The sequence below is a fragment of the Physeter macrocephalus genome, chromosome 12 (assembly GCF_002837175.3).
Source record: "Physeter macrocephalus isolate SW-GA chromosome 12, ASM283717v5, whole genome shotgun sequence".
Taxonomy (NCBI): domain Eukaryota; kingdom Metazoa; phylum Chordata; class Mammalia; order Artiodactyla; family Physeteridae; genus Physeter; species Physeter macrocephalus.
This window is the reverse complement of record NC_041225.1, coordinates 88,750,990-88,761,027: the sequence shown is the minus strand read 5'-3', so window position 1 is coordinate 88,761,027 and position 10,038 is coordinate 88,750,990. Positions and strand designations below refer to the sequence as shown.

The following is a 10,038-nucleotide window of genomic DNA, read 5'->3' as shown; positions in this document are numbered from 1 at the left end:
CGCTCCACGGCATGTGGAATCTTCCCAGACTGGGGCACGAACCCGTGTCTCCTGCATCGGCAGGCGGACTCTCAACCACTGCACCACCAGGGAAGCCCTTTTTTTTTTTTTTAATTTTTAAAAATTTATTTTTGGCTGCACTGGGTCTTCGTTGCTGCACGAGGGCTTTCTCTAGTTGGGGCGAGTGGGGGCTACTCTTCATTGCAGTGCTCCAGCTTCTCATTTCGGTGGCTTCTCTTGTTGCAGAGCACGGGCTCTCAGCACGTGGGCTTCAGTAGTTGCGGCACGTGGCCTCAGTAGTTGTGGCACCCGGGCTTAGCTGCTCTGTGGTATGTGGGATCCTCCCGGACCAGTGATCGAACGCGTGTCCCCTGCATTGGCAGGTGGATTCTTAACCACTGAACCACCAGGGAAGTCCCAATGCAGATTTTTTTCAATAGTAAATACTACAGTCCTACGGGTTCCAAGTTGGTTGAGTGGGTAGATGTGGAACCTCAGATACCAAGGAACTGCAGATACAGAGGGTGGACTAGTAAATAATCTGAGGCTCTTTGTGCAGAGGGTTGGTGCGCCTAACCACCGCGTTGTTCAAGGGTCAACTATAGTTCTGTATTACTGACACTTGAAGATTTGTTAAGTGAAAAAAGATCACAACATGGTATTACTGTTTTATTCCATTAAAAAAATATATATATATATACACACATATGGTTATATTTAAATACTCAGCAAATGTTTGTGACCAATATGTGGTTCTCTTGTAGTGAGATTTCAAATAGTTTTTTAAATCCTGTCTTCTAATTTTTCTATATTTAACACGGAATTTGTATAAGAAGAGATGAAAGCATATTTATATTACCCAGTAGTGAGTCAGTCCCTGCCGAAGCAGTGATCTCCTAGCCCCTCACCTCAGGGCCTGGAAATGGGGCCAACACAACAGGGGCTGGGAAAGGGGACACTAGGTCTCTTTCAACTCAAAGATGTCAAGTGGAAAGCACGTTACCAAACACAGTGTGACCCCACTTCCATAAAACACACGAACATCTGTGAGAATCCCTGGTAACCCTGGTGTGCCCAGGCATTTCCAGAGGGTTCCTTTGCAACTGAAACAGAGAAGAAAACCCCCAAGGCTGTCATCTGGCACCCCTATTGGAATGATGGGGTTTTCACGCAAATGTCCTCAGAGAGGAGCTTTCCTGTCTAGTGACCTAACGGGATACTGGCATCAACTGGAGACAGTGCTGGTCTTTATGGACTGTGGGGTGGATAGTCCCTCAGAGACGCTGAATCCGTTTTAGTCCGATGCTTCAAGCAGAAGGGATGGTTTCTCCTCCTCCCATTTACCCTTCTCTCTTTTCCTTTCTTCAATTTATAGTTCCCTTTTCAGCCATCAACATAATTGGCAATCTGAATGAAAAGAGGTAGCCCCAGGCATGGGACCTTATGGGAAATCTCCTCTCTCCAAAGATAGGCCCTTCCTACTGGATGTGCTGCTGAGGCCATCAGAATGGAGCAGGATGCAGCAATCCTTAGCAAACAGTACATCAGAAGTGAACAATCTTAATGAGGGCGGGGGGCGGGGGTGGGAGTCTCCAAACTGAATGGAAAAAGGGGACAAAAAGATCAAAGGGGAAAAACAAACAAAAGGAGAAACAGATGAATAAAAGGCCAAGTCTACTTTCCCCCTTTATAGCAGCTTTAACAGCTGCCAGTCTTTGAACATCACTTTATGCAGGAGGTGGAAGGGGAACAGGCTATTAGTCAGGGCTTCCTTTGTCTACCTACAACCTGCAGGGGGAGGGTGGGATTACAGGGAATCTTAAATACCAAAATCTGGGCCCAATTCAAGGGGGGTGGGGGGGCGGGGAAGAAGCCACACAGAATTTGAGTGCAAAAAATAAATATAAAATTTATTAAAACACCCACAATATTTTAAAGATACCAGGAGTAATACAGTTCACAAACCCAGTTGTTTGTGTAAATTATAATAAAATACAAATCAAAAAAGGATACATACTTGCAATTTCTAGGCACCCTAAATTAAATCTGCTGAAACACTGGGGGAGAAGGGAAGGCAAGGAGGGTAGCTCAGGAGGCAAACCAATAAAGTGGGAGGAAAAAATATTAACAAAAAAGTAAAAATTATACAAAATAAAATTATCAGCATAAATTTACTGTACTAAGAATATCTACAGTTTAATAATACACATCCTATTGCCTTGAGACATTGCAAAAATCTACCATTCATCCATCAACCCCAGATAAACTTCATTTCAAGTAGCCACAGTTACGAAGTCAAGACGGAATATTCAAGTATGGTTGTTAAGTTCACCTCCATTGGAAGCCAAGTAACCAAACAGGAATTCAAAGAGAGAAGAAATAAAACACACCAAAAAGCTACAGGGGTTCTAGATGAAGTCTAATGCATTAATATGCCACAATATGACCTGTCCTCGTTTCTTTTTTTTTTAAATTAGAATACGTGAAAAAGAAATTACATCGCTCCTGTTTTTCTCCTCCTTTTTCCCCTCAAAAGAAAAAAAAAGTACTGGAACCAAGAAAATTTGGATGTTCAAATTAGCCAAATAGTATTTTTTAAATCCTCATGTGAATAATGATGAGTTATCCCTGAATGACAGGTAGTCAAAATGAGAAAAGAGAGCAAACAATACCACTACAAAAAGCATCCCTGATATCAGAATAGAAGCAAACAAGGAAGTAGGCCAATTCTCACTGATTCTTAGGCAAAAAGCAACTTTAGACTTTGCATTTCTGTGCTGCAGTCTCTGCTCAGGGAAGAAGCCTATTGCTTTGCTCTTGTCGGCAGCTCTGCAGAAGGAAGGGCTGGGAGCGCCAAGACAGGGGCCTCATAGATGGAAAAACTCTTTGCACATGTGGGTGTGGGACTGTATAACCTATGCTGGGGGTATGCACCCCAAAACATGTTCATTTTGGTCCAGGGTATGTTGAAGTTGGCCATGTACTACAGCAGATGCAGCTGGCTAATAAAACTAGGTTTTGAGGGAGTCATTTCATATGACAGCAACAATGACTGAAAAAGCTCAATGAGATGGGCATGGGAAATTCACATTTTATTCAAAAGCAAAAAAAGGAAATGAAATAAAGTCAACCACAGTCCTTCCTTTAGGCATTCTGCCATTTTAACTGAAGAATGAAAAACAAAATGACCCCAGATTCTTCAAGGTCAAGTTATGTCATCAAATGGACAACCTGTATGTATCAGACAGACCCTCATGGAATCTACTTTACCAAAGTTGTCATGATGTCCCGTTTTTGAGGTATTTAAAAAAATTACTGTGACAGTGGATGACACAAAATGGAGCTTCCTGTTGAGTTTTTTAAATATCAACTTTTGTGGACCCAAGAAGAAATTTAGAATAGCACCAACTAAAAAGAGCCTCAGTGGCACTGAGTGAGCAAAGAAAGCTCCTTCCTTTAAGTTTGAACATGAGGGGTTCCCAATGGGAAGCAGAAGCATTGCTGGGGCAAAGGCTGTGGGGGGCAAAGGAATGAGACCCCTGCCCACCATGGTCCTGGCCAGTGCTAGGTGAGGAAGGAGGCCCATCTGGCCCACCTTGGTATGCAGAGCACCTTTGGAACCCTCAGAGACATCTACTTGGCACCCTGGACTGCAGGAGGAAAATGTGTGTTGGCTATGAGAATGCCTGCCACGTTAGAAGAGGCAGGAGTACCCAACTCCCCTTCCTCCAAAAAAAAAAGAAAAAAGAAAAGCCCTTCACACCTCCTTTCTCATCAGGCCTAAGAGGACAGATGTGAAACGAGAGCGCCCACCACCTCCAAGCCAGGAAGGCCCATTCCCCTGTGTAGTAAGGGGCCTGGCTGCCTTCGAGACTTGCCTTTCTATTTGGCCAGCAAGGGAAGAATAAAACAAAACAGAAAAACTGCTCAGAGCAGGTTCTAGCACGTAAACAGAGGTCTAAGGAGACAGCACCAAAAGGGGGGAGGGGGGGAGAAGCCAAGAGAGACTGGAGCCCACCTTGTTTTTGGTTGGTTGTGGTTTCAGAACCTTGATAGCACCTCAGCAGGACAGGATCAGGGACAGTCACATTAAAACACCATAGCACCATTTTATTTATACTATTTCAATTCATAAAAATGCTTCCTAGTCCATAAAACACACTTCAGTAACAAAAGGAAAGAGAGATTGGTTGAGGCACGTCGGGGCTATCATTTTAATTTTCCACAGCACTGCCTTGGTGTGAGATCTGGCGGTGGTTAACTTCATGAAGCCTGGCCGGGTTCTCTCAATGGAATCAGGTTACCATCTACTTACTCACTGTCACCCGTCCTCGCACACCCACTGCTGTCTGGTACAAAGCAATTAAGATCTGCTCTTTCTTTCCTTACTTTAGCACTTTAAAAGTCCCTTGTTCTGCAAACTACTGTTTCCAAAAGAGGCTGGTGAAAGGACCAAGAGGGCTGGGTATGATCTCTTTCCATGCATACCTGTCATCTCAGTGAGACAGCAAAGCAGTACCCACGAAGCCAGAGTGTGGGAAACCTAGGCCCTGCCAAAAAACACACCAAACAACAACAAAAACAAGAAACCTCAAAATCCATGAAACACCTTACTCAAGATTTCTGATGGTTAGATAACGGTTTCTTGAGCTAGCACCAGTTATTTTGCGAGAACATGCCGCAAAGCGATTTTTATTTTAAAAACCTCTTAGCACAAAACTTTGCAAGTACTTTCCTTGCAAGCAAAAGGCAGGGAAAACAAAACAAAAGAAGAACCAAATGTCTGCACTGCATGTGGATGGCGTCTGTGGACAGGGCACACTGGGGGATGACTCTAAGACTCCATCATTTCCGCTGCTATACTATTATTAAAACTTGATCATGCTGTTAGGTTCTTTAGTTGCAATGGCTTTATTTTTCTTCTCATGATAAAAATGTCTGTTAATCATCTTTAGGACTTAAAAAATGATAGTGCCAGTAAAAAATAAAAATTTGATTTTTCTCTTTAAGAAACCTTCAGCAGCAAGGGGAGGGGGATAAAGAGCTGTGCATAGTTACTTTTTAAACATACGTCTAAAGCATGCTAATTTAATGACTGAGATTTGAGGTAGGTTATACATGTAGTGTGTAAAAATCAGCATGGGCTTGAGCATGGCAACAGCACCACCTAATTTCTGAAACACCGTTCTGAAGGGCGTGGGGACGTCCAATGGAGACTGCCTCTTGACTTACTTCTCAGCAGCCTATTTGCTGATCTAGAATTTATGAACCGAAGGCTGTTTGGGCTGGGGGGACAGACATCACATGCTTTTAGCTTGTATTGGTTTCTTCTTTCATCTAATGGCTTTGCTACCAAAGGGGGAGGAGGGGAAGAGTCTATTTAACACACATCAAGGAGATTCATACATGCCAAGCATCAGAATCACCTGGGTTACACTCAGGACCTTCCAAACCAACAGCCAACCTGGGGCTTTCCCGGGTCATACAGACGGTCACATTCTCCAAATGTTTTGTAAAATATTGTATTTCTTGCTTAAGATAATTTAAAATGAAGTTTTCAAGGCACCCCCGCATCTACCTAAGCACGGAGTCAAATGAGACCTGCATAAAAGTACTGATGCGATAAGCAAAATAGCATTTAAAGGACCCAACTTTTCCTCAAAACTAGAAAATCAGCATGCTCATTAAAGACTCTGCTTCCTTTAGCTTGTCAAACTGAAGGTCAGAGGTTTTCCTATAAATCTGAGTTCTGAATAATTCGAAATCCTGATAAGCTCTTGGGTATTTATTTCAAAAGCAATAATATTTCATTTTTGTCCTGTAAAATAAATGCAACTTTACAGAATATGGTAAAAGTGAAGGATAGACAAAGCACGTTAAATATTCAGCTACTATTTACAATTTCTCCCACAATTACATGTTAAAACATACTTTTTTTCAAGTTGCTGTTTAAATCTAGGCAAAAGTGCTTAAAAAATTTTTTTTTTCACTATTTACAGTTAAAACCAGACCACATAAATGCTCAGGACATCTCACAGCGACTCTCCGCCAGTGTTTCTGGAACAGTTACAGTAAACACCCAGCGGGTCAATTCTCAGCTCTTACACAAGGCACCTGGAAGCTCAGGAACTTGCCTTTAGCATCATCATCTGATTGTTAAACTCATTTTATGAAGACCCACATCTGAATAAAACTGCTCAATAAATATCCGATGTTTATCTCAGGGCTTGGCTGTCATTCACTGTGGGGCCATATTCCCCTCTGTGTCCTTATGAAGCCTCCCACTCAACACACACATCCACATGGGTAGCTGGATATAATTTCTGCTAATACCACAGGTAAAACAGACACTCCAAGGAGTCTGACTTGCTGTCAACACATGTTGCTTCTGCCTGTCAGGCCCAACCTCTCTCAACAATGTTGAAAAAATTAAGCACCACATTCTCATTTCAAAGAACTGAATGAATGCACCAGAATTTTAGAACGGGCATGTTCAAGTGGGTGGAGAGGGGAGGAAGGAAAGGAGAAAATGACCAAATAGAGAAATGGCACCAATTAGGGAGAAAAATCATAGCTACCTGCTGAAAATGTTTGACTCTTGCATTTTAAAATCATTAAGTGTAGGTCCACTCCCCAAATGATAGCATGGAGGGGGTGGGCTCAGGTATGAGGCATGCACCATTGTTCAATGTGAAATCCAGGGATAAGGAGATGCGTTACTGCTGTCACACTGCTGTGCGGAGCTCCTGCAGATGCAGCCTGCCCGAGTCAAGGAAGTCCCAGCACAACACTACAGCACCAGGCTCTGCGCAGTGCTGCACACAGCACCGCTGGCTTTTCACAGCTTGGGTTCAACTTCCTGTTTTTAAAGATACAGTAGCCCTTTTCGGTATCAGCACAGACTTTGGGGCATCTCTTTTTTTGAAAAAAACCGCCACTAAGACAAATTCCTTCAGCCAGTATTCGTTGGCTAGTCAGCTCGGTGGAAAAGGCTCGATTCCAGCTCCATCCCGAGGTGCTGCCGAGGGGACCACGGTACCACGTGACTTGATAGCTAAGGGACAGAGAGGATTCAGTGTGGAGACTAGCAAGCTTGAAGCTGTCTACTTCCAACCTGGTTTCTGGGAAAATCTATGCCAGCATCTCAGGTGCCTGGCCTGGGGTGCACCCGCCCCCATCCCCGACTCCAAGCCGGTGACTGGAAAAGGGACCCCAGCTGTTTTTCTACAGATTCTCCCATCCTACCGGAGAGGACAGAAGCTGTCCTGAGGGCTCCCTCCCCTGAAGGGAAGGCATGTCTGTCAGGAGGGATGCAGTGGGTGGCTACAACCTGCACTTGGCTCATGAGGGGCCGATGGCTGAGAGAACCTTGTCAGCTCCCAAGAGGGCCAGGCTCACCAGGCCCAGCACAACTGGGCAGGAATGAGTGCTTCTGGCCTTTCCTGCCGATCCTTTACCATTACAATTGTCACTTTAAAAAAAATCCAATAAATACACATTTTAAATGGAATTTAAAACTACTCCTTTGTGAAAGGACACTATAAACTTTCTTTCCATTATTGTGATATACAAGGATAGAGTTTTAAAAACAAGAGAAAATAAAAGGCCCCCCCAAACAAGGGAGGAAAAAAACCAACATGGAGATATAAATATTAAGATCACGAAAAAAATCACCCGACAGCCGTAGTTTCTTCTTCAAAGTGCTGGGGAATTGGGGGGAAGGGAGGGGCGGGTCAGTTCTGAGGTTTGGACCATAAATACATATATATGCGTATCTATATATGTATATATAGATAAAAAGACTTCTGCACCCCCAACCCGCCCCCAGGTGGGAGGGCGAAAGCACCACAGAGGCAGCTCGGGCCTGGCCCGACGCTGAGGTACGCTGGCTCCCTGGCACCCTGGCGCCTAGATCCAGCGGCTGTAGGGGCCCGTGACCTTCGTGTAGGCGTACGAGGACACGGTGACTGCTGAGTCCGTGGGCACAGCCAGCGCCTGCCGGGTGGGGACAAGCCCCTTCTTTTCCTTATGCTGGGGCTCGGGGACCACGGCACCCCCCCACTTGCGCTTCTTCCCATACAGCTTGGCCTCCTGCTGGCCCAGGCCCAGCCGGGCGGCCTCCTCCTGTCTCGCCCGCGCCCTCTCTGCCAGCTGCTTCATCTTGGCCTCCCAGAGGGCCAGCCCGTGATTGGGCTGGTTGAGGTTCTTGTGCTGGTAGAAGACCAGCGAAATGCGGGTGGGGTGGCAGCGGTTGGGCTTCTTGAGGGGCGTGGTGGCGTGCAGCTCCCGCCGGGCACACTCGATGAGGATGGAGCCATGAGCGGGGGCCACGGCCACGCCGCCGATATTCTCGTCCAGGAAGTTGTGTTCACTGTCGGACCACAGCTCCTCCTCCTCCTCCTCTGCCCCACCAACACCGCTACCTCCGCCGCCCTTCTCCTCCTTGACCGTGCCCTTGCTGGGGGGCTCCTCCGCCGTCCCCTCCTCCAGGCTGAAGGGATCCCACAGCTTCTCCTCGGACTTCAGGGCCCCAAACAGCTTCTCAGTGGGGCCCAGGGGCATGCCAAAGGACTGCCAGGCTTTGTCCAACTGGCTCATCCCCGGGGTTGGAATCCTTCCCTCCTCCCCTTTCAGGGGGCTCCACAGCTTGTCTTGGAATCTGGGACCACCTTTCAGGGCAGAGTTGAAATCCCCGGCTCCTACCGCCCACGGCTTCTCAGTTAGGCTGGGCCCAGCTAAGGCCGAGGTGTTGTTCCCAAACTTGCAGTGGCTCCACGGCTTGCCCCGCAGCCGTCCTCCAGGCTGGGGGGCTGGCTGCTGTCCCTCGCCAGGGAATAACCCCCACTGATGCTGGCCATCTGGAAAGTGGGAAGGGGTCAGGCAGCCAGCCCCAAACGAACCGAGCTTATCGGGGACAACAGCAGGGCTCTCCGCAGGAGGGAACACCCCCCAGCTGCCACCCACACTGTTAGTCCTCTTGGGGGACACGCTTGGGCCTCCTGAGTACTGTCCCCATAGGTGATTGGGTCCCCCATTCTGAGATGCCTCAGGCAAAGGCATTTTGCCCATCTTGCCAGGCTCTCTGGGTACAGATTCGGCGTGGACCAGTGGATCTACTGGCTCTTGCTTGATGGATCTGTTGTAGCAACTGGAGCTCTGTACAAAGGGAGAGGGGTCCCTGGACACTGGGTGGATTTGGGGGGCCTTGGGAAGCAGATACTCCTTGGGGCCTGGATAAGCAGGCTGCTGGTGGTGAGGAGCGGGGTGGTGGGTGTCTGTGGGAACAGCCTGGCCAGGCAGCTCGGCAAACTCAGCACCACCGTAGGCTGGGCTCAGGCTGTTGTGCAGAGCATGGAGGTCTGGCTTCTTCTCAAAACTGCCATTGCTGCCACTGTGCCCCCAGGTGCTAGGACCCAGGAACTGAGAGGGGAAGACGGGGTTACTGGATGGAAAGCCATAGTAGCCAAATGATGGAAGCGCGTACTTGGAGTGGAAGCCGTTGACGGAGGCCAGGCCGGGCTGTGCATAGTAGGAGTGGTATGAGTACACGCTGTTCACGCTGTATGGGTCGGAGGGCCGGCAGCTGCCCAGCACCGAGTAGCTCTCCACCACTGTGTTGCCGCTGTACTTGAAAGAGCTGAAGTGGTTCTGTGGCTCCACCTTGAGGGAGGGCTTCAGGCTTTGCCGGGACAATCCACCCTTCAGAGACAGGCCTGAGGAAGACAGGAGGCAAGACAGAGAAGAAGCACAGAGAAGCACAGAGACGGACGCTCCCTCTTGCCAGGAGGTTTCCTCTGCTGGGCGGGCAAGATGAGAGAGGCTGAACTTGCTCCCAGTGCAGCGCGGCGTGGCCCGGCCCCACGGAAGCCCCAGAAGAGCAGCCGGCAGAGCCCAGGGCTTCGGTGTTGTCATTCTTCCCGACTCTAGCGAACGCCACCCGGCCTCACTGAAGCCCTCTCGTGCCAGCCACTGCGGGGATGAGAGCCGCCCCACACCCAAAAACCCTGCTGCAGACCACATGCCTGCCGCCTCGGTACT

At 47.8% G+C, this 10,038-nt stretch overlaps 1 protein-coding gene across 5 annotated transcripts in view; it reads right to left on the bottom strand.

Annotated features, from left to right (window-relative positions):
• Nucleotides 1–1,927: 1,927 nt before the first annotated feature.
• TET3 (tet methylcytosine dioxygenase 3) overlaps nt 1,928–10,038 on the bottom strand; it is a 113,280-nt gene continuing 105,169 nt past the window's right edge. For all 5 annotated transcript variants that reach the window (XM_024133496.3, XM_028496536.2, XM_028496537.2 and 2 more), the window contains one exon: nt 1,928–9,713. In XM_024133496.3, the coding sequence (XP_023989264.1) occupies nt 7,909–9,713 (1,805 nt within the window). In that variant the 3' untranslated portion in view covers nt 1,928–7,908. The remainder of the gene's footprint in view (nt 9,714–10,038) is intronic.